The sequence below is a fragment of the Hemibagrus wyckioides genome, linkage group LG08 (assembly GCF_019097595.1).
Source record: "Hemibagrus wyckioides isolate EC202008001 linkage group LG08, SWU_Hwy_1.0, whole genome shotgun sequence".
Lineage (NCBI taxonomy): Eukaryota > Metazoa > Chordata > Actinopteri > Siluriformes > Bagridae > Hemibagrus > Hemibagrus wyckioides.
The window spans coordinates 25,971,591-25,996,748 of record NC_080717.1 but is presented as its reverse complement, the minus strand read 5'-3'; the positions used below and the strand labels follow the sequence as shown (position 1 = coordinate 25,996,748).

The 25,158-nt window shown below is 39.1% G+C and overlaps 1 protein-coding gene across 2 annotated transcripts in view; it reads left to right on the top strand.

The window, feature by feature from the left end:
- galnt18a (UDP-N-acetyl-alpha-D-galactosamine:polypeptide N-acetylgalactosaminyltransferase 18a) overlaps positions 1 to 25,158 on the top strand; it is an 88,406-nt gene that overhangs the window by 10,151 nt on the left and 53,097 nt on the right. For both annotated transcript variants that reach the window (XM_058397029.1, XM_058397030.1), the window contains exon 2: positions 23,758 to 23,953. In XM_058397029.1, coding sequence (XP_058253012.1) covers positions 23,758 to 23,953 — 196 coding nt within the window. The remainder of the gene's footprint in view (positions 1 to 23,757; positions 23,954 to 25,158) is intronic.

Sequence of the window (25,158 nt, the reverse complement as noted above, 5' to 3'; positions counted from 1 at the left end):
CACGCCCGTGAATATTACACATGATTTCACTGGAAGATAACTGTCTTTTCATTCACACACACACTCTCTCTCTGTCCTCCTGAAGACACGGCTGAAACGAAACTCGCAGATGTCATTTTGCTCTCTTTTTTTTCCCTCTTCATCATTCTCCCAATAGTGACTCAAACCGAGGTATTGATCAGTATAATTACTTTTTAGCAGCAGGAGTGTGTGTAATGGAGGGAACGTCGATACGAGGCTCGAGTGGCTGCTACTGATAACCTTGCATTCGGGTTTGACTTTGACTCGTTGCTGCATCTCTGAAAGCTCCTCAGTGATCCGAATGAAAATAATACAGTTAATAATAATGCTGTAAGGAACGTAAAGAGGAAACATCACAAGGGTTAAATTTTATATTGATATTATTATTGTAACTGAGGCAGACTGGTGTAACGGTGTTACTTTATGGCAGCCGGCTTGGACACACTTTTACCGCCGGAAAAATCTCAGTTTTTACTGAACAAAGTCTTTCCCGGCTGATACTGTTTTACATTTCCGTTCCGGATTCGGACGTTTTTAGTCAAATTAGCATCTGTTCCAAGCTGATAATATGATATTAAACTTGTGACATTGATTGAAAATAAACTACAGCATCCCAATAGCTATCTCACATGTCAAAGTTTAACACCTATGTAGACGACATGAAGCTATGGCTCGAGCTTAGCTACACTGATATCGTCAACTTGAAATGTATTGTTTCATATATAATTAATTGTTACTAAATATTATTATTTATTTATGATCTTTTTTAATGATTAAATATTATTAATAAACACTTTTAGTATTTATTTATTATTAGTATTTTATATGTATTACTTAATATTATTTATTTTGATTTTTTTTATTTCAATTTTATTTTGATTTTATTTATTTAGGACATTTTTTCCCCACAAAATAATACGAGTGTACGTTTTTCCAGGTTTCAGCTGATGCTCCAAAATAAGGCGTGGATTCGTTTCTCTAAAGTACATTTTTCTCCAAAACGTCTGTCATAATTCCACGTACACCAGTTTTATGGGTCCCTGAGCCACACCTTCAGGATTCAGAAGCTCGTAGCCAGAAAAGTGTGGAGTCAGTATCAGGGTCAGTGCTGCTGATGTGGCAACTTGACCCTGAGCTAATTTTTTTTATTCTTAGAAACACTTTTTTTAGTCAGTTTTAATAAGAGTTACCACAGAGACTAGAAGAGGACAGCGGTACGGCATCCATTACGGCACCGTTCATCTGTTTCTGAGGAAAAATTAAGATGCTAGAGCTGTTCGCCGTATCCGTCGAATCTGATTGGTCAGAATATGTTGAGTTATATAACAGATGCCAAAATAATGGAGTTTGCTTCTGTTTTCTACTGTTGATGATTGAGCGCCTTTGTCATGTCTCACTCCACAGTGGAGGTTAATATGAAGCTCATATGAAAGTAGACACTCAGGACTTTGTAGTGTTTCAGAAGGATTTCTGTGTTTCCCTAGCCTATACTAGGGGTGATATATTCATAGAAAAGTTCCAGACAAACAAAAACGTCTATTTCTTTCCGCAGAAATGTTTGCATCTTCAAAGTGAATGACGATGTCAAACCCTCTTCTGCTTTCTGAGATGCTCCGAGTGCTTGTTCATATAAAATAAAATATTCTGTGTATTAATTATCAATAATTATAATAGTAAAAAATAATAATAAAAAATTTAAATAAATAGTAATGAATAGAGTATATGTAATAATATAACAAAATAATAACAAATTAAAAAATAAATAAAAAATTCTATGCAGTTTATCCAACAGAGGGAAAAACACATTGAAAGCCAACAGACTCCTGATTCATTTTATACCAGACTCACAGCCAGAACATCATTCATTTATTTACACTGACTGCATGAATAAATAGCAATAACTAATAACGCAGAGCTGATTTTGACGTCTGAGTAGCAACGCGTACGATTTCCGTATCGACTCCTCAGCACATGTAGTCATTGAACGAAGAGACGGTCTATAAAGAGAGAAAATCAGCGAGAGAAAGAGAAAGCTGTGACAGCTGCGCGACAGCACTAACCTTTTCATCTAACTTTACAACGACGAGCTCTCCCCTTCATCCTGATTTCCCTGCAGGGTTTTAAACTAAGTGTCAGCTCTGAAACATGCTGCACGTTCATTTATTCATTCGCTTATTCACTTATTTATTGCTCAGAGCCTTTGGTTAATGGCAGTGAAGCATGAAAAGTCAGGTCAAGTCGCAGTTTATTGGCATGAGCACTGAGGAGATCACAGGACGCGGAAGATTCAAAGCTCAGGAAGAGCAATAAATAAACTGAATAAATAACGGACCTGCAATTTTTTTTTATATACTTTTGGTGAATTTGTAAATAAAATCCAATCCCCAGCCTTATGGAATTCTGGCTACGAGATTCTGAATCTTGAACGTAGCAGTTGCTTAGGAACAAAAACTAAATCTAAATCCGTGGTTATTTGTGATTCACGAGTGAGTCGGTTCTTGATTTCAGGTGAATGAGAGAATGTTAAGCCTTTTTTTTCTCGTCATTCTGTATGATTAGCGTGAATAGTGAGGTTAGCGTGAATAGTGAGGTTAGCCTGAAACGTATTTGAGTCTCGGCTGTGTGAACGAATCGTGACAGAGACTGGTTCAGAAAACCAGAGTCATTTGGGAGACGAAAGAGTCGACTCGTACTGATGAGCTGAGTCAAATGATTGACTCACTGATACACTATTATCTGTAAAGCACAAAAATAAAAACAGGTGAATCTTAAAGACAAATCATTTTCTTCCTCAGTATGACTCAGGAAGGGGGCGTGGCCTATAGTTTGAGGCGATTCAGACGATTAGACACCAGACATGAGTGTGTTGATTATCTGCATGAATCTGTACAGACTGTAAAGTTCTAATGTATTCGAAGTAAAATAAATCCACACGGCATATGGCGTGGCCATGATTAGAAGTTACTCTCTCCTCAGTTTCTCCCCTCTACAACCTGCAAGTGTTGTTTTCAGGAAAGCCTGAGAGCCGAAACGTGTAAATTCCTCCTGCTGGTTCAGTCGTTAAGCTTCTCGTGCTGCTGGCGTGTTGTTGTGGCGGTTTGGCATCGTCTCAGGTGGGTCGAGGGAGGGGCGTTTATTAGCATAGTACATAAAGAGCTAAACGGGATCACAGATGGTGGCATTTTAACACACCGCCTCTGCAGCGTGGAGCATCACACCGCGAAGGGAGGAAAAGAGAGGGGTGGGGGAGAGAGAGGGATAGGGAGAGGTAGATAGAGAGAGAGGGAGAAAGAGAGAGAGGGTGAAAGAGAGAGAGAGGGTAAGGAAGGGAGAGAGAGATATAGAAAGACAGAGAGAGGGTGAAAGAGAGAGAGAGCGAGAGAGAGGGTTTGGAAGAGAGAGAGGAGGAGGAGAGAGAGGGTAAGGAAGGGAGAGAGAGAGAGAGAGAGAGAGAGAGAGAGAGAGACAGAGAGAGGGTGAAAGAGAGAGTGAGTGAGAGAGAGGGTTTGGAAGAGAGAGAGGAGGAGGAGAGAGAGAGAGAGGGTAAGGAAGGGAGAGAGAGAGAGAGAGAGAGACAGAGAGAGGGTGAAAGAGAGAGTGAGTGAGAGAGAGGGTTTGGAAGAGGGGGGGTTGGAAGAGAGGGGGGTGAGGAAGGGAGAGAGAGAGAGAGAGAGAGAGAGAGAGACAGAGGGAGAGATAGTGGGGGGGTGAAGGACAGAGAGAGATACAGAAAGAGAGAGAGAGAGAGAAAGAGAGAGTGCAAGAGAGAGGGTTTGGAAGAGAGAGAGGAGGAGAGAGAGAGAGAGAGAAAGAGAGAGGGTAAGGAAGGGAGAGAGAGAGAGAGAGAGAGACAGAGAGAGGGTGAAAGAGAGGGTAAGGAAGGGAGAGAGAGAGACAGAGAGAGGGTGAAAGAGAGAGTGAGTGAGAGAGAGGGTTTGGAAGAGAGAGAGAGATAGAGAGGGTGAAAGAAGTGGGGGGGTTGGAAGAGACGGGGGTGAGGAAGGGAGGGAGAGGGAGAGAGAGAGATAGAGAGATGATGAGGGAGAGATAGAGAGATAGTGGGGGGGGTGAACGACAGAGAGAGATACAGAAAGAGAGAGAGAGAGTGAGAGAGAGGATGAGGGAGAGATAGAGAGATAGTGGGGGTGGGGGTGAAGGACAGAGAGAGATACAGAAAGAGAGAGAGAGAGAGAGAGAGAGAGAGAGAGTTCTAAACACTGAGAGACAGAAACACAAACACAAGTAAGCGATGTGAAAAACCTGTTGGATAAAATTCAGAAATGATTAAAAGAACATGTTTTAGAGGGTGAAAGTTTTAGGTGTCCAGCCTTAGCGTCTGTCTGCAGCGTTCACGTCAGAGACCACGCCCCTCAGAACAGAATAACAGAACACATTTTTTTTGTTGAACGATTGTATTTTTTCATATTGCTTTGCATCAATGTTTCGTTCTAATAGGACAAGTAGAGCTATGTCTACTGGGGCAGAAAAATAAATAAATGCCCCCCACAGCATCAGGGTTTTTTCTTTTCTTTTAATTTGTCATGTGATTGCAGATGAAAGGTGTACATGCTTTCCTGAGAAGAGGCTTGAGCTGTAATCATCAGCAGCACTTCAGGAGTAATTAGAGCCACTGAGGTGCAGCTGGTGGTTTATAGAAAGCTGTTTATTTAGACGTTATCTGTTTTGACGGAATCTATAGTGTCCACATACTTTTGGTTGTATAGTGTGTGTGTGTGTGTGTGTTTTTGTAGTGTGTTGTGCATTTTATCTCCTGAAACCTGATAACAATTACATTGAATGCATTGTACTGCTTCAGCACACACACACACACACACAGTGACACGAAGACAAGATCACCTACAAACCATATGGTCAAAACAATTAAATCTCCATTACAGAGTACACTGCTCCGGCACTACGCTGCGTCACGACGGGACACGCTGTTAACGGAAAATAATCAACTTCTGGCTGGCAGCAGTAACTTCACACCACTTCATCTTTGATTAATTAGTGTATTCCCTATGTATAATAACGTGTATCATTCTCACGTATCTACAACATCCTCAGCGACGTGACACGGTTCTCGGTTTTTTATACTTCTGTTCGGTTTCGGTCTCGTTACATTTTGTGACAAAAACTACGGTATCGTTACTCCTTGAATTCATCTGTCTTTGCTCACATGCTGTACACTAATCTAAATTAAGCAGCTAGCTAACTTTTCATCACTCCATTCTACAGGGTTAGCTAAAAACACATGACATCTCATATTTCCCCTGGGTCCTAGTGAACCCCGGTTAAACAGAATCCTGGGGTTGTGTATCTGGAGGTTTCACACTGCTCTTACTTTCCCCGGGGTTAACACTGAATCCGGACTCTTCATAATCTGACGTTTCTCACTCTACATTCTTAAACCCCACTTAAACCTTTTTCTCATTTGCATATTCGTGTATCTACAACCTGATTGGATAAATCCAGAGAGGGACCGCTTTAAATAACGGCTCGTCTCACACTTTCACTCATCAGTGAGGATAAAAGTTCAGGTCTGTGCTTCTGCACTCGAGCGGGTTCTGTTATCTTTCACAACTTTGTCATCTTCTTGCTCTTTTTAAGTTTGTCGTCTAGTCGACCAGCCGCTCGTTCCTCAATATCTGACTTCCTGTAATGTTTCAGTGTGGCGTATTTCCCCCTCGCTACGGCGCGTATTTTCGTCATGTTCAGCGTTTTGCCTCCTGACTCTATCTACCGAGCCGTTTTTGTTACGCATCGCTACGTCCTGCTTTTCACCTGATATGAGGTTTTCACACGCTGCTCAGTATCTGATTGGGTTTCTGTTGCTAAGCGACAAGCCGTAATGTTCTAACAGAGCAGCATCGTTTCACACTGAAGACCATCAGCAGCGTGATGTGGAGTTAACACTGTAAAAGCCGCTGATCCTGCTTCAGAGCAGAGTTTCATAACCCCGGGGAAAACTCCATGCTTCATAACCCTGCTTTTATATTACCTGGGGTTTAGAACCACCAGAACCCGGGGTTTAGAGCTCAGTCTGAAATGTGCCCTGTTTACACCTAGGAGGCAATTCAGACTCAGCAATCTATCTATATCTATTGGCATGTTTTTGGAGGTGGGAAGAAAAGAAAGACAGAAGAAACTCATATGGACAATATGGAACACAGACTTGATCTCAGGATGAAAGCAGGGACCCTGGAGCTGTAAGGCAGGAACGCTTCCCACAGCACCACCATGTCCTCTTGTGTTTTTTTTCTAATCACACAATACACTTTGATCTCATTGTTTCCCGCACACAGCCTGGACGTTCCCCCTGCACAGTCCACCCTGAAACATCAAATCTCTGCAGACGTGTAACTAAAACACAGCCGCCACAGAGTTTGCTGTAAATGGAGCAGCGTCCTGCACGAGCCCGATTTTAGAAATCCATTCCTGACCCGGTAACCACAAATATCTTCAAATCAATTTGGTAAGCCAAAGTGACCTATTTTTTAAAATAAATTTATTAAAACCTGCCAATCCTCAGCTGCACGTGCTCATCAGGCTCAGCAGGTTTAAATGGTTTATTTATTACTCATGCCGTAACATTTTTACTGGAGGAGATGTGCTTGCTCGCTAAAGTACAGAGCTAAAATAGACCAGGACAGAAAAAGCTGATCAAAGCCTATATCCTTTACTTTATTATTTTTTTTTTCATCATGGCGTCAGGACAAAGCAGTTTCTCAATAATGTGACATATATGTTTTTCTATTAGGAGAGACAGCTGATGGTACATACAGTTGGAACCTCAGCATATAAATGCCCTCCCTTACGAATTTCCGCCTTAAGAATTGAAATTTTGCAAGAAATTTGCATCGGCATACGAAGCATTTTCTACATGTGAACGAATTGAACCGAACGCCGGCTAAGTTGCGCGTATGTCCGGGAGCCATTTAAGACCTGCTAGCGTCAGTGGAAAGCTAAGCGAAGCCAACCGAAGCTAGTTTATGAATTTTACAATTTTTTCAGTCAGTGAAAGCTGTTTGGAAAGAGTCAACCCACGATACCAATGTTACCTTCAGCATACGTTCAAAAGCTAGGTGATTTTTTGGGTGTTTTTTTGTTGACAGATTGGTGGCGTGGGCGGTCTGTTCTATTTTTAGCCCAAGCTTGGTGGCACGACTTCCTGTGAGGACCCTTGACATGGAATGCTTGGCTTGGGTCAGTTCTTTGTAAGCAGCCATATAGTTTACTTCGTATTGGTCATATTGCTTTTTTTGGGCAGCTGGAATGGATTATCTGCATTCACGTTATTTCTTATGGGAAAATTTGTTTCACAGTACAAATTTTTGTCTTAAGAACTCGCCTCCAGAATGAATTCTCCTCTGTATTCACATTCTGCTCATTATCCTTGAGGGTACCAATATTTCTGCAGCACAAAGTAAGCATGAACTAAGCACACAAGTCCAGAAGATGGTCCTGGCTGCCTCAGGGAAAAAACAGGAAAGTGGAGTACGTAAAGTATGATGTGAAAAGGTTGAAAGTCCACCAGTTTTCCTCTGAGAACCGAGAGTCTGGGTGAAGCCCAGAGGAGGATTTTTGCTGAGAGAAGAAAAGCTGGTGGTCAGTCTGAGGAAAATTTTTGAGAAAAATATACATAAGCTCTTTGATAAAGCCTAAAGAAGAGATCGACGATTGCTGCCTTGCGCTCGGTATAACGTTCGTTCACAGCCTCGATTCTACCTCGATTTTCCTTTAATAAGAGGCGTCTCACGTCCTGTCTGTTATCACAATCTTTTCTTGTTCCTGAAGACATTAGATGCTCGCTTGAGGATATCAATTTTCTTCGTCTCCTGCTGCCTTTGCTTTGACATTTTTTTCTGCCTCATCTGTATTTACTGTATGGTCTTCTTGCATCCATGTGGCGTTCCTACAAGTTTCTACAAGTTCCTACGAGAAACGTGTCAGTCGGTGGGTTAAGGAGTCTCAGTGACCTCTAGGTGTGAATGAGTGTCTGACTTCTCATGCTCAGTTTTTCCATGAGAGACTCCAGGATCAGACCTGGACGAATCTCGCTCTTTATGATGATGAATGATGAAAAGCTTGAAGTGCCTCAGAAGAGTTGAGGAAATTTAGCTTATGTATGTGAGAATGTAGTAGCTCAGTGGTTAAGGAATTGGACTATTAATTGGAAGGTTGTGAGTTCAAATCCAAGGTTCACCAGTCTGCCCCTACTGGCCCCCTGAGCAAGGCCCTTAACCCTCATTTACTCAGTTAAAAATGTAAGTCCCTCTGGGTAAGGGTGTCTGCCAAATGCCAGAAACGTAAATGTAATGTAGGCTGGCGTACATAGAAAGGATACACAAGGATGCTTCTCTTCAGCTGTCTTTTAATCTGATTTAGAATAGTGCAAGGGAGCAAAATAAAGGAATTAAAAATCTTGGTTAACTAAACTACAGTGGGTGCACTGCAATACACTGGGTTAAAACGAATTCTTCAAAATGAAAATAAAAGAACTACTGGAATACAGCAGTGGGTGATGCGTTAGCATGAAGCCCTAGGCCCAACTTGTCACCACACGAATCCGCTGCATCGACCGAGACGCTGTTGATGTTTCTACTCAGAAAATCCTGGTTGCTGTGAGCACTACATTTGGAGCTCTCTCTATGTAGTAAAAAATTGCCTTTGCTGTTCGAATGCATGCAACTAAAAAAAACTTGAACACTGGCGTGAGTAGAACGGAAACCTCTTAAAGGGGCCACGTACATTTTATATCTTTATACATACGGTAGAAACAGCATTTATTTTGACTACCTGGTTGCGTTCCAGGCATCACGGCACAATTCAGCTTCATTTATTTGTGTAATTTTGTCTTGAGACATTATACTCATGTTAACAGTGAGCTGCAGGGATAAGGTCCTTTAATACCTGGAAGTGATGATCATCTTTACAGGATTTTTCCTGTAGCTTTTGGATAACTGCTGTCAGAGTGCTGGTGCCTTGACAATTATCAGACCCAAATGCAGGGATAGAAGACAGACTGAGGTTTTATTAATAAAATAACTAAACCAACAAATACAGGAAAACACTAGGAGTGGAACTAAGGCAGCAAAAATACAAACACAAGATCTAGGGAAAGAGAAAACCGGGTAACAAGAGGCAAGGACTCAGCAACAACACAAACAAAACAGCAGGTATATGTAGAGGAGGTAATTAGAGATACATAAGGAACAGGTGTGGTGAGGCAGGAACGGGATAAAGATCGGATGGTGCAAACTACGGTGGCTGAGAAGTGCAAAACATAATAAAAAATCTGAAAACAAAATAGAGATATTTTGCTCTTCCAAACATTCTTCAGGTGTGTTTTTAGAGATCGCAAACTAATCTTTACGTCATGATACGCTATCAGTATATCCAAAATCACATATGAATGTCCTTCCTCAAAGTAGTGCTGAATGAACTCCATTTTTCTTCTAAACAGAAATATATATGTTTGTTATTTTCTGGATTTAAAGTTGCAGATGTACAAGAAATAAAGCTAGACACACAATTTCCTACTTCCTGTATATCCTGAGTGAAAGATGTCTCGTCCAATCAGAGGTGAGAATTCCATTCGTAAACTCTACCTACCTTTTCCGGTTGGTCTGAATTGTCTTTGTGTTTTTGGTTTTGTTCATTTGTTTCTCTGGATTTGTTATTTTGTTTTAGGTTTTCTTTTTTGTTTTCTGGTTTGTTATTTTGTTTCTTTGGATTTGTTATTTTGTTTTCTGATTTGTTTTTTGTTTTTGGATTTGTTATTTTGTTTTGCACGTCTCAGCACATGGTACAAAACATAACAACATAAACAACTCTTCCTGGGTTTTATAGTTTGATAATCTTCATCGATGACGATGAAATACAATCAGCAGAAGTAAGAAGCTAAAGCTATAAAGACTAGAAATGAACCATATCACACACAGTCACATGACTTTAACATCACTGAATATCCTGAATTCGTGTTCACCACAGAGCTTATTTCACATTTCAGTAATTTAACCACAAACCCATTCAGCAAATCCATTGACATCTGTTTGATGGAACAGGAAGTGGTGACGTGTCATTTCCTGCAGCACTCCATAACACGGCGTAATTAATTGTGACACAGCATCATCCAGGCCTTAGAGCAACAGCAGAATTTGCTCGTTTGTGTATAATTTGATGTTAATGATGTATTAATAAACAGCATTCTTACCAGATACTTAAGAAACGCAGCATTAAATCAGCTCCAGCTTTGCCTCAGGCTGCTGTGACTCACTGCTTTCAGCTTGTTAAACCCTCCTGTTGCTCACTTCAGGCTCTTCGTAGATTACCTGATGATTCTGCTGAGCTTTAAAGACCTCTCGTGAACCCGAGTTAGACGACTCCACCAGCTCGAGTGCTTTTCGGAAGAGTTGTCATGATGAGCGCCGGCCGACTGACACAACGGGATCTGACCATGTTGGCCTTGATTTTTTTTTTTTTTTTCACGAACAGACACCATGTTCATCAAGCTGAACAAAGGCAATACTTTTTTTATGTTACTAAAAATAAGGAGTAAATAATCTTTAACAAATATACCAGCGGATGTTTGTAAAAAAAAAAAAATTGTTAAGTTTCATTATTTTTCGTTAGTTACGCTCACCAACAATCACATTCAATTCCATTTAATTCACAAAACGCCAAAAAAAATCCCTGTCATTCTTTTCCACCCTCTCACTTTCTGACCTTTCGTATCCCGGTGAAACAAGTTACTTTATTTGAAACGTCTGAAGCCTTGTAGCTTCTCTGACCCATGACACATAACATCTACTCTGCGTTCTGTGGACTCACTAATGACCTCCTGATTTCCATCTAAAAAGGGCAGAGGCATCAGATGTCTTTTTCATTTCTGCGAGAGCGAGGCCGCTGCTTACATAACAGCTCTCGCTGAGAGCGTGACCTTCTCCACTGACAAGAGGTTCACTTCACAGCCTGGTCATGTTCTCTGTCATGTTCTAATGTTGAGAGAGAGAGAGAGAGAGAGAGAGAGTTTAAGAGACAATCTGAGATGAGAGAGAGAGAGAGAGAGAGATATTGTGTGTGTGTGAAAGAGAGAGAGAGAGAGATTGTGTGTGTGTGTGAGAGAGAGAGAGAGAGAGTCTAAGTGTGTGTGTGTGTGTGTGTGTGTGTGAAAGAGAGAGAGAGAGTTAGAGCATGAGAAAGAGAGAGAATAAGAGAGAATCTGAGATGAGAAAAAGAGAGAGAGAGAGAGAGAGAGAGATTGTGTGTGTGTGTATGTGTGAGAGAGAGAAAGAGAGAGAGAGAGAGAGAGAGAGATGTGTGTGTGTGTGTGTGTGAGAGAGAGAGAGAGAGAGAGAGAGAGATATTGTGTGTGTGTGTGTGAGAGAGAGAGAGAGAGATTGTGTGTGTGTGTGTGTGAGAGAGAGAGAGAGAGAGAGAGAGATTGTGTGTGTGTGTGTGTGTGAGAGAGAGAGAGAGAGAATAAGAGAGAATCTGAGATGAGAAAGAGAGAGAGAGAGAGAGAGAGAGAGAGAGATTGTATGTGTGTGTGTGAGAGAGAGAGAGAGAGAGAGAGAGAGAGAGAATAAGAGAGAATCTGAGATGAGAAAGGGAGAGAGAGAGAGAGAGAGAGAGAGAGAGTTATGACAGTTCTCTGCAGTTATGAATCCAGTGGAGTTTTATTGCCTTTTAAACTGCAGGGTTTTGTGTGCAGCTCATTTATAGATTTTTTTCTTTTCTTCAGAAGTTCTGATTCATTCTGAGTTTTTAGGACACGCTGCTTATAGTGATGGAAAATCTCACATAAATACACACTGATGCATAGCTCAAGGCTTTGGAGCCAAAATCATCCGTGTCCTTGTGTGTTTCCTCAGACTTCCCAGAAAAACATGCTGCTAGGTGTGTGTGTGTGTGTGTGTGTGTGTGATGTGATGTGAAGTGATCGACAGACTTGTATATATCCATGCCTTTCTCCCAGAGTTCCTAAGATATGCTCCAAATCTGTCAGCATTTTTTTCTCTTGTTCTACTTCCGGCTCCCATGAAAATGTCGTCAAAATCCAAACGAGGAATTTCACACAGTTTCTAGAATATTCTTCTTGTATCATCTATGAATTCATTTTTATTAGCTTTACATTTTTCACAGCTGTATAATCTGTAGGCGTTTTGCTTTACATTTCAGAATTAAGTCGGCAGCATATATAAATGTACACAGTACGCAGAATTGAATTTATTACCGTGATTAGCGTACCGTAAATCCGAACAAGTCGGGATTAAAGACGATAAATTTAACAAGAATCATTAAACGCTGAAACTGCAGCACTAGAATTTTACTACTTCTTTATGTGATTTCTAGATAGACCTGCCCACATTTTTTCATTAAGTGTCTAATAACCTGTTAACCCAAGATAACTCAAAATAACTCAAAATTACCCAAGATAATCCAAAATAACCCAAGCTTGTCAAAGATAACCCAAGGTAACTCAATATAATCCAGGATAATCCAAAATATCTTGAGATAACCCAAAATAACTCAAAATAATCCAAGAAAATCCAAAAATAACCCAAGATTGTCAAAGATAACCCACAATAACTCAAGATAATCCAAGATAACCCAAAATAAGCCATGATAATCCAAGATAACCCCAGGTAAACCAAGAAAATCCAAGATAACCCAACATCAACCAATAATTCAAGGAAACCCAACATAACTAAAACAACACCACCAACAAAACATACAAAATAACCCAAGATACCCCCTACCCCCAAAAAACTTAAAAAACCAAAGATAAATCAAATTAACGCAAGATAACCCAAATAACCCAGGATAAACCAAGATATCCCAGGATAACCCAAAATAACTCAAGAATAACTCAGATAGCCCAAAATAAGGATCAACAGGATCAACTAATTCAAAATAAAGCAAGATAACCCAAGATATGAGAAAATAACCCAGAACAACCCAAGATAACCCAAAAATGAAAAAAAAAAAAAACCATGACCCCAGATAACCTAGGATAAAACAAGATAACCTCAGATAACCCAGGATAAAACTAGGTAACCTCAGATAACCCAGGCTAAAAAATATAACCTCAGATAACCCAGGATAAAACAATATAACCTCAGATAACCGTTATCTGAGCGTTATATATAAATAAAATGGAGAGCTACATTACTAACTACATTGCATAGTGTAAGACGTTTTTTGATCAGATGCTAAACTGAGCCCATGTCAAAAGTCAAATTATTTCACAATACTCAATAAAATATAGGAACAAAGTACAATTCCTCAGGTTCTCTTCCAACCACGGAGTTTTCCCGCATCACCTCTCTGATATTTAAAACAGCACACTCATCACACACACACACACACACACACACTCACACTCTCCTAAAGCGGGATTTCAGTAAATCTCTCGCTCTCTGCTTAACCCACACTGACTCATCTTTAGCATTGCCAGGGGAGCCACTGTCCTTGGTGCTGAACTTTTCTGCGTCAGGGATGTACCGACTGAAATGCTGAGAAAGCAACGCTGCTCACTTTCCTCCTCAAAAACCTACGCTGTTTTTACGAAGTCGGAAATGTCACAGCCTGTTCTGCAGCTTTGCTAAGCGTGGCAGGTCGCTAATGAAACGCCGTTCCGTGTGAAAGGTTCAAAAGGAGAGAGATGTTATTCATTTTTCTGTTTTTTTGTTCTTTCATTCGCCCCCATTAAACAAGGCAACAATTAAATGATGATTTGGTGTTGCTGTGGAAAGAACAACCCAGCAGCTGGGAAAACATCTGAAACACTGATTATGCCAAAACGCAGGCTTTGGTTTAACTGTGAAGAAGAGGATCACGGGATTCTGATGTAAATTCGACCACTGAGGTGCTTTTCAGTTCGTATTTTTCTTCTCAGGCTTAGCGAATGCAGGAGATCTGATTATAATGTCAAATTATAAAACATAGATAAACAAAGATAATCATGCATATTATATTGTTTTATTAAAAAAAAAAAAAAACAGAAACCAAATGAAAGTACCAAACGACTTTAGGTTGCTTTTTTACGCTAATTGCAGCTTTGTGGCATTAAAATAACGTGTCTTTACAATGTCTTTACAAATATTACACTTTACCACAATGATCTTGTTAGGGGTGCCAATAATAGTGACACACACTCTCTCTCCCTCTCCCTTTTAAACAAAGGTCAGATTTCTATTTTTTCAGTATCAGTAGAGATTAATCTAACCAACCACACATTCTTCTTTTCTCTTAACATTAAATATACATGTTGACCGGGGGTGTCAATATTTTTGAGACAGTTTATAAAGAAAGGCTTAATAAGCAAACAGGAAATCCTACATTTTGCTGTTAATCACAGATGACTATTTATTACCGGTTATTAACTTGATTTTAAATGGTGGTGGTTTAAAAGTCATGAAATAAAAAAATATATTTAAAAACATATGTCAAACTGGAAATTGTCAAAAAAAAACAAACAAAAAAACATTTGATTTTGTGCACCGTTTGATTCTGGATTACTGAAATCATGTTACGTCTGCCAAATCTACTCAAGACAAGGACAGGCTCTAAGGATCTCCCCAGGTGCATTATGGGTCTGTATGTGGGCAGGAGGCTACGCTGGACCGTGAGCATTTCTGGCAGCTATTGACTAGCCTTCAGGCTAAATCTCTGGGCATGATGGATAATGTGAGCTGGGACACAGCACAGTAACCCTTTTGTACAGGCGACTAAATGTAGTGCTTAACATTTGTATTAACTTTGCAGAGATGCCAAGTATTTCCTCTTTAAACCTTTAAACACACCTAGAATACGTCCTCAACACACCCTCAGGTACTGTTAGGCATCACACGACCCCCAGAAACCTCTGCTCTGAGATACCAAGATGTTAGAGTATAAAGACACATCATGAGGGAAACTTAAGCTAAGATTAATGCTAAGAGAATGCATGCGGCAATAAGAAATTAGCAAATGGATTTTAAAAATAAGTTGCATGTGTGGAAAAACAGAGCGTACTGTATGTACTATATAAATAATAAATATGTATAATGATGTATAAGGAGAAATAAATATTCACATTTTTGACCAAAAAAAATCTGGGAATCTTCCTGTCCAGTGTAATGCAGTATATTATTGTATAACTATATATAATATTCTACATAACTTCTTCCCACATACCACCAACCCTCACCAGAATACTAACACTTCTGGTTTATGCTGCATGTCCTGGTTCTACTGAATCAATACATTCAATTCTTGTAGGTTATAGTATTTTAAGGTAGTTTTTGCAACAATTCCAGGCTGTGTGTTTTCTATTGTTTATTCGGCCTCTTGACTATTGTTCTGTTTTGTCTGGTTTCTACTCTTTGGATTGTGTCTTTTTGCCCCGCAGACTCTCTGTTCTGGTTCTGATCTTTGCCTGCTTCCTGTTGTCATTTTGCCTCGCATATTGAATTGTTTGCTTTTGAATTCTGCGAATGGATTCTTTACAAAATATACCTCTTGTGGTGGTGTGTTAGCTCAGTGGTAAAGACATTGGACTAGTGATTGGAAGGTTGTGAATTCAAACCCCCAGGATCACCATAACTGCCACTGTTGGGCTCCTGCTCTGTGTAAAGGATAATCCAAGATAAAGGAGATACACTATATTGTCAAAAGTTTTGGGACACCCCTTCAATCACTGGCCTGTCCTGACCTCAACCCGATAGAACACCTTTGGGATGAATTAGAGTGGAGACTGTGAGCCAGGCCTTCCCGTCCAACATCAGTGCCTGACCTCACAAATCTGCTTCTAGGAATAGTCAAAAATTTCCATAAACACACTCCTAAACCTTGTGAAAGCCTTCCCAGAAGAGTTGAAGCTGTTATAGCTGCAAAGGGAGGGCCAACTCCATACTAGAGTCCCATAGGTGTTCTATGGGGTTGAGGTGCAGACCAGTCAAGTTCCTCCACACCAGACTCGCCCATCCATGTCTTTATGGACCTTGCTTTGTGCACTGGTGTGCAGTCATGTTGGAACAGGAAGGGGTCATCCCCAAACTGTTCCCACAAGGTTGGGAGCATAAAATTGTCCAAAATGTCTTGGTATTCTGAGGCATTAAGAGTTACTTTCACTGGAACTAAGGGGCCGAGACCAGCCCTGGAAAAACAACACCTGAATTAGATGATTTGGAGGGGTGTCGCAAAACTTTTGGCAATATAGTGTAAATGTGAGTTGCTGTGGATAAGGTCGTCTGTCAAGATATGATAAATGTATAGCTAGACCTACAGAAATTGAATTTGTTAATTTAATGACTAAAAAATGATGGTTCCGTTTAATAAAATTGTGTGACTTCCAAAATCTACTGTTGGTCAGCAGTAGATAAAATAACACTTGATCCAGCGCATTTCTATTATGTTGCATTTGGTACAAAATGGTAACGTGTGTGTGTTTGTGTGTGTGTGTGTGTTTTAACGACTCAAGCTGAACACAGACACCAGAAACTAGGATTTAGTGAGCAAAACATGCAGGTTTATTTACAACGTGCAATAAGAAAAGTATTTGTGCATTGGGAAAGATTTTATCTGGAGTAGCAGCAGGCAGCAGCAGTGCAGGAAGTCGAGGCAGAGCAACAAGCCTATCCAAAACACAGTGGTGCTGAAGTGGAGCTGTCCGTTCAGCACCTGCACTGTAGTAGCTGAAGGACCGGAGAAATGCAGCTGAAAATAGCTGTCCAGTGTGTGTGTGTGTTTTATTATACTTTTCATTCACTAATCGGTCACTCTAGGAGTTTTTTGGAATGATTATTTGTGGTTCCATAGCCTCTTCCTCTCTATGTTATATTTATTTGAACCACTAACACAGACAGGGTTGTTTAATGTCAGGATGTCCTTCAGAATTATGAAATCATCTCTCATCAACAATGTAATTAGGATTTAATAGCAGATTTCATGAACTCTTTATGAATTTCTCAATCCTTAAAAGTGCATTGTCAAACTATTAACCGATTTAGATTGTAGCCTTACATACACTATAACGACAGCCGTCAATGGACCCCTGGCTTGTTCAGGAGACACAGGACAGCTCATGCTTTTCAGAAAGGTTTTCCATCATTCAGACAATAAAACAGACCTTGAAATAGTTCCAGTGCTTCAATACACGCAAGGTCGTGTCTGAAGGTGCCGAGATTTATTCAGCTGCTTTTAATAGAAATCTATAGAAAATGGCTCTATATGAGCATTGGCATAGTGTTCAGGAGATTTTATTCTGTTATAATGCTCCCACTCACTGAGATTTAGGACGGCTTAACAAGCTTAAAGGGTCGCGAGGTGGATTTATTGTCCGTTGGACAATAAAACCGGCTCAAAAACACCAAGACTTTGCATTAAAGTGGATTTCAAGTTCAAAGATAAACACAGTTCAACTTTGTAGAACGTTAAACCCATGACGGTGTCAGATCATTTCATCACAGGCATGGAAAGCTCTGGACTTGTTTCAAATCTAATCCATGTCCCAGCAACAGGATGCATACTTTTTTATCAAATCACACCCCTGGCTGTGTTTATTCAGAGCTCCTCACCAGCAACTGATCAAGTTATTCCGAGTGACGGAGAAACATTCGATCAGCAATGAGCCTGATCAGGATTTCAGCACGTATCCCGATTTCTTCTGCACTCTCCTCTGCCAGACGTGCTGAATTATTATTTCTTGCACTTTCTGTCAGGAGAAAAAAAATTATCTGTGTTTCCTTCCTTTAAACAGTTTTGCATTATGCACCAGGATCCATCATAATTCTTTAAAGATATAATAATTCATGTTACAGAATAATAATAATTAAAAAAAAACAATTTTAGTAAATTATTTAGTACATTTAGTAAATTATTATTATTATTATTATTATTATTATTAATAATAATAATAATAATAATAATAATAATAATAATAATAATTGAGAAACATATATTTAAATGTATTTAAATTATTAAGTTAATTTTTTATACATATTCTTTAATGAAATACATAGTAACCATTGCATTTATTTTTGTTATTCTTTTTTAAAGAAATAATAAATTATGTCCAAAAAAAGCATGACACATAATAAAAATAAATTAATTTGGGAAAAAGAAATATATATATATATATATATATATATATATAGAAATATATCATTTTTTAAATGTAATAATATATTAATTCAATATAATAAATAGTAAAAATAGTTTTTTGTTTTTGTTTTTTGGTCGGTAGCTCACTGTAGAACCAAATATGTAGATATATAGAACCATAATGTGTTTTGTTCATCGTTACACACTTTAGAGTGGTCATTTTCTTTTGGGTTTTAAAAGTAAAAATTGTTCATGCGGTTATGCAGAAAAAAAGGTATTATGAATAGAATCGAGATTCATTGAGATTTGTTTTCTTTTCGCATCGTGTCACACTGAAATCTCATTCTATTGTAGAGAGATCCAACACTGATTACTTTCTTACACACACACACACACACACACTTCCATGAAAAACACAATGACCAAGAAGACATTTTTTTATGTAACAGTGTCTTGAATGAGCTCTTGAACACAGTGCTTCAGGTTACAGATTTTGTGTGTGTGTGTGTTATATAACAGAGTTTGAAGGCAGTGTGGTACAGAACAGAAGTGTTTATCTCGAGGTCACTGATGCCGGCTGTATAACTTCAGGCTCTGGTGAATCTGAGTCAGGAGACAGTGAAGCGTTTCTCAGAGTCATGGCCCCAAGTGTTGTATTCCCACTAATCCCACTGCTGAGTGTTAAATACAATCTTATCTACTTCCTCTTCTCACTTACGTTTTAGCTGCTGTTCATCTACATATACATTCTGCTACATCTCAGTAGAATATGATTATAAATGTACATAATTGTTCATTCATACATTACCCTAGCTTATCTATGTATCTATGTAACTCCAACACACACATACTTTATCTCTAGCACACAAACCAACATCAAGCCTCTGATTATTTATTTATTTATTTACTCATTTATTTTCGATATTAGTGCTTTAAATGCACTTTTTAAACACTCTATTTTTTCTCCTCTGGCCATTTTGCACGTTTCGTGTAGGTCGTGATAAACGTGCAGTATTAATCACCCACGTAGTTTGACCTTTTTCACTCTTGGCTCACCTGCAACTGCGGAGGCGTATTCCGCTTTGCTGGAGCCGGGTTTACTGCAAAGTAAAAGCCTCATGCTGAGTTTTTTTTACTGTTTCCGGTACTGGGTTTATTTCAAGTCCGGTTTGTTAGTTCAGTGAAAGGTACAGTCGCTGATTTTTTATTTCTTGCTAGTGACCTGGAAAAATATATCAGACATGAGAAAGATGGAGTGATGCGGAGTCGGAGACGATTTTCTGTGACAGGTATGCAAATGCAGTCTGTGGGAAGATATCGACTGTATGAATGGACACTTGAGTTACATTAACGCTGTTTGTTTTCAGAAACGATTAGATTATTTTCAAAACCCTGAATATAATGGATCTCTGGACTCTCACTGGGCCACTAGCAGGAATTATTGCTGGTTAATACTAGAGTGATGTACTGTGATGTAAATATGGTTAAATCCACTATCAATCATCCACATCTATCTATCTATCTATCCATCCATCCATCCATCCATCCATCCATCCATCCATCCATCCATCCATCTATCTATCTATCTATCTATCTATCTATCTATCTATCTATTTGTCTGTCTGTCTGTCTGTCTGTCCCTCTGTCCGTCCACCTGTCTATCTATCTATCTATCTATCTATCTATCTATCTATCTATCTATCTATCTATCTATCTATCTATCTGTCTGTCTGTCTGTCTGTCTGTCTGTCTGTCTGTCTGTCCGTCCGTCCGTCCATCAGTCTATCCATCCATCCATCCATCTATCTATCTATCTATCTATCTATCTATCTATCTATCTATCTATCTATCTATCTATCTATCTATCCATCAATCTGTCTGTCTATCTGTCTGTTTGTCTGTCCGTCCGTCCGTCCCTCTATCTATCTATCTATCTATCTATCTATCTATCTATCTATCTATAGAAAACAAATTAACACCATCTGACCAATCATAATGGAGAATTGTTCTGCGGTGGAATCACCATTCTGATGTTAATCCAAAACTGTTCACCCAAACACTTCAATCTATTAATTTTAAACTTGTTAAAATTAGATTTAGCATAAGCATTGTTGGGAAACCTAATTTTTATTTTTATGTTAACTATACCTAATTTACTGTATCCCCTTAAATCTGACTGACCACAAATTCCCTCTTTTCAGTAGTTTTAATAATGCTTAGCATTGATCGTTTTTAATTTATTTATTAGTTTTTTTAACATATATATTCTGAATTTATGTATTCTCGTAAAGCTGCATTGCGACAAAGTCCATTGTTAAAAGTGCTATACAAGTTACACTGAATTGAATTGAACGGTCAGCTGAAAACCTCATGAGATCTCATTAGATAAAAACACATGACTGTGAAGGCACTCTGAAGTTTTCTGCTGACCGATTTTAAGCGATTATAGTGTTAAAACCCGGCTAGCAAGCAGTTAAACAAAGATCTGGTTCAAATGCTAAAACCAGGAAATACCAAAAACAGTGTTGATAAAGTTTGTACTCAGGTAAAAAAAAAGATTAGGATTCAATAAATGTAAAGATAGGAATAAGTAAACAGACCATCACGCTGTAGACCTCTGCTGATTATTTTTTGCAAAGCTAGCTTTCTGAAAGTAAGCACATCCAGACTAGCCTAAACTAGCCTCTAGCCACATTATTAACTGTTGTTGTTGTTAGCAACTAAAGATATTTAGGCTATATTGAGTATCATTAATGTTAGCGTAATGCCAATAAATTATCATGGTACATTTATTCATTTCTGAATAACAGTGTGTCCTAATTAATACAGGACTTGAAAGTAATATTAGGACAGTTGTGTAACAGTGCTGTTGATGTTTAGCTAGAGGCTTAATCTCCAAACCAAAACTGATTTTCAGTCCATTCGAACCTGATTGCATTAACAAGTCAGTTTCCATGTGTTTTTACAAACCCACACAATATCAGTGAATAAATTCTTGCTACTGTATACACACAGAAGCAGAAAGTAAAGCTCTTTGCCTGCCAAAGACAAAGCTGTTGTTGGTTAGCGGCCTTTAACTCTCGCCGTTCAAGTGACTCTGTAAATGCTGTGAGATAATCACACTGACTAGCGTCAGACTAGCGCTGTCTCTTTCCCTTTAGAATCCAGCCATGATTGCGGAGGTGGCAAAAATTACAGCCTCATTTACCCAATTATGATTCAGTGTGGTTGTGTTAAAGAACATCTCAATGAAAAGGGTTTTTATTTCTTTGCCAGAGCTGAAGAGAAGACAAAGAAAAACAAAAGCACAGCTGGCATTGTGAATAGGAGGATAAGAAGGGAAGGTGTTGATACAGTAGATGCCGAGGTGCTAAAATATTGCAGACAAGAAAATCCTACAGTGAAAAATCAGAATTTCAAGGGATGAGACTATTTAAAAATAAAAAATTAAAAAACGTGAGGCAAGCAACAGTAAAGAAATCTTGGTGTGATGCTGATTAATAATAAACAGCTCCTTAATTAGGGTTTTTTTCTGCCTAAAGAGACACAGGTACTAGATAAGGTTTCTTCATATCCAATACAGTGGAACCTTGACATACGAATGGAATTGGTTCTGGAGTTCTTAAGGTGAAAATTTGTATTGCGAAACGAATTTTCCCTTAAGAAATCATGTAAATGCAGATAATCCGTTCCAGCCCAAAATATTACCAATGTGAAGCGTATGTACACTGTAGTGCACCCAGGAGCGCCAACATTGTAACTGAAGGCAGTGCCTTGTATCAGGATCATAAAGCACCAATACACACAGCAAGACTGGTGCCAGAGTGAGCATGATCTCCCATGGCCTGCATAGTCACCAGATCTGAATATTATTGAGCCACTTTGGCATTTATTGGAGCGAAACTTTAGGAAAAAACACCTAACATCATGTATGGGCCTAATGACTGTTCTGGTTCTGTGCAGAACTCATATCTGTAAATCCCATGACCAACAGATGCTGCACTGGATGCAAAAGGAGGCTTTACACCATACTAATCAAATATAAATCAGGTGTTTCTTACCACACCACATCAGGGATCAAGGTGTTGCACCACTGATCGGAAGTGTGTGAGATCAAATCCCAGGTCTACCAAGCTGCCGCTGCTGGTCCCCTGAGCAAGGCCCTTAACCCTCAGTTGCTCAGTTGTTTAAAATGAGATCAAATGTAAGTCATTTTGGATAAGGGTGTCCGCCAAATGGCAGAAATGCAAATCTTACACTGTACTAATAAACGACAGGAAAAACAGTTTTAAAGCAAAACAGCTATAGTCTCTGGAGCAGATATATGAGTAGGCTGCGGTGTGTTTATCCACCCAGGCTGCTCAGGTGCTTGTTCAGTCTCTGGTCATTTTGAGACTGGACTACTGCAGCTCTCTACTGGCAGGTCTACCTCTGAACGCAATTTGTCCTCTGCAAATGATCCAAAATTCAGCTCCGCGATTTGTTTTCAACCTGCCTCACTTCTCCCACACCACCACACTGCTGCACTCCTCCACTGGCTTCCAGGAGCTGCATCAGATTCAAAACACTGATGCTTGCCATCAAAGACAAGAATGGATCAGCACCATCTTACCTCAAAGCTCTTATTACTCCTCACACTGCACCTCGCTCCCTCAGATCTACCAGCACTGCTCTACTGCTACCACCATCTCTCAGGGTAAGAGGTAGGTGTACATCTAGACTCTTCTCTCTTCTGGCACCGAGGTAGTGGAATGAACTTCCCCTAGATGTCCGTACAGCCGAGTCACTGACCGTCTTCAAACGCTGAATGAAGACCTACCTCTTAAACTATCTCGTATTTTCCCTGTTTGTTTTATGTACTGTTGTATGTATTAAAAAATTCCTCCCAACAGTTTTTAGGCTGATGGTATCCTAAGTCTGTGACCTACTGAACCAGTGTCAACATATTCATTGATAGAGACTTCAAAGCACTTTTGTACATTGCTCTGGATAAGAGCGTCTGCCAAATGCCAGAAATGTAAATGTAAATGTGTGTTTGAGGTCCTGATGGTTATTAGTTTTGCATATAAATATTGAAAATATCACATATTCTGCACCTCACTACAACTCTCAGAACATGTCACGGCCTATAAACTTGGCCACCGTGACGCACGCTTCCATCTGCTTCAGGGTTTAAATACATACACACACACTCATAACTGACTAATCCCACACACACCTGGGCACAGTCACACACTGTATACACACACAATCCTAACTTTGCGTTCCCCTGACGGTCTGTTCCTGACTATTCAGTCAAATAGCCATGTAGAAAATATTGAAGCTTAATATTACAAATAAAGTATTTATATAAAGATTTTTTATACTGTTTTTCTGTTAGATATTAAATATTTAAATATTAAATATATTTTCCTGGCATTTTGTTCATTAATCCCAGGAAACAAATCACACAAATAAAACTATTCTTTTTTTCCTGCCAGTGTGACAGTTGACGCTTAAAGAAGAACTGTGGAAGCTTTTCCAAAGTTTTCCAAGATGCTCAGAACAACCTAGCAGCTAATTTCTTTTTTAAACCACTGTACCTGATGCACTAACACGTAAAAGCAGAAATAAACCATGTCTGCTTTTCTTTGTCCCGTTTTCTAGAGAGACCTCAGAAGGACAGAGACGATGCAGCCGATCTCTCACTCTCAGACTCTCCTCTGTTCTTACGTTGGGGCCGTGAGCTGGGGCCCGAGAGCCGCCGCGTCGCCCTGCACAAGTTCCAGTATTACGGATACAACGCTTACCTCAGCGACCGTCTCTCACTGGACAGAGCCATTCCTGACCTCAGACCGGACGGGTGAGTGAGTCACACTCTTTCATTCTCTCTCTATCCGTATCTCTGTCTATCTTTCTGGCATCATGTCATTTATTTTGACTTATAGGTGATGTGCTCAGACACACACACACACACACAGCGTGTCTGAGCAGCTTAAGCGTTCTGCTCAGGGGAACCCTGTGAAATGGCTCATGCTGTCAGCTGGAAATAAACCCATGACCATTTGGTTCGCTGAGCTCCTGCAGCTTCTCTTCTTCTCTTTGCTTCACTTCATGTCTCTCTCTCTTTCTTTTTTTATTTATATATATATATATATATATATATATATATATATATATATATATATATATATATATATATATATATATACGCCGACTGACTCTGAGATGACAAGCAAGCTGAATTCATTTGATATCTTGCAAAATGAATCTCGCCGGATCTGTCAGGTCTAAATCATTTATAGCTGTTACTGAATCGCAGACTTTCGGATGAAGAACGAAATAATAAGACACAGATTTACGGGGTTAAGGAAAACAGGAAGAGGAAAAGGATTCAGATGTCAGAAGAAAAAAAATATATATATTAATATAAGCGACAGGGATGGGAGTCATTTTGTAGTTGAGTAAATAGCAAAAATCAAGGCAACTGAATAAAGTGAATAAACGTACACGGAAAAGTAATATCGTCTTACATTCAGACATTTGGTATGATTACGACTCATCTCCAAACACATCTCCAGCTATTTGTGCTAAAAAGAATACATTTAGATTTATAATAAATACATTCCTTGCAAAGTGAATATCTGAAATATACAGTTTTCACTCTTACCACTCATTCATATTCATAAAGTAGACCTCCAGTGCTCATAAATATTCATGACTCTGCGTACACTATATTTCATAGACCACACTTTATAAGCAGCTTTCACAGACTCAACAGGGAACGAAACATTTTGTACATCTTCACTGAAAGCCATTTAAGGCTTTTATATATAACCTGTTGCTGATTTGTTATTTTCTTTAATAATATTTAATATATTATTTTTTTATTTGTCTTGAATCATTGTTTTAAATTGTTGATGATTTGATCTGTCAGTAATCTAAAATAAATCACAGGCTCGTATTAATCATATGTTCTAAACAGAATACACAGGGAGCTGTGTATGACGGAGAGGTGATATAATCAAAGAATCAAAAAATCATTTTTGACATTTATTTTTTTGTTAA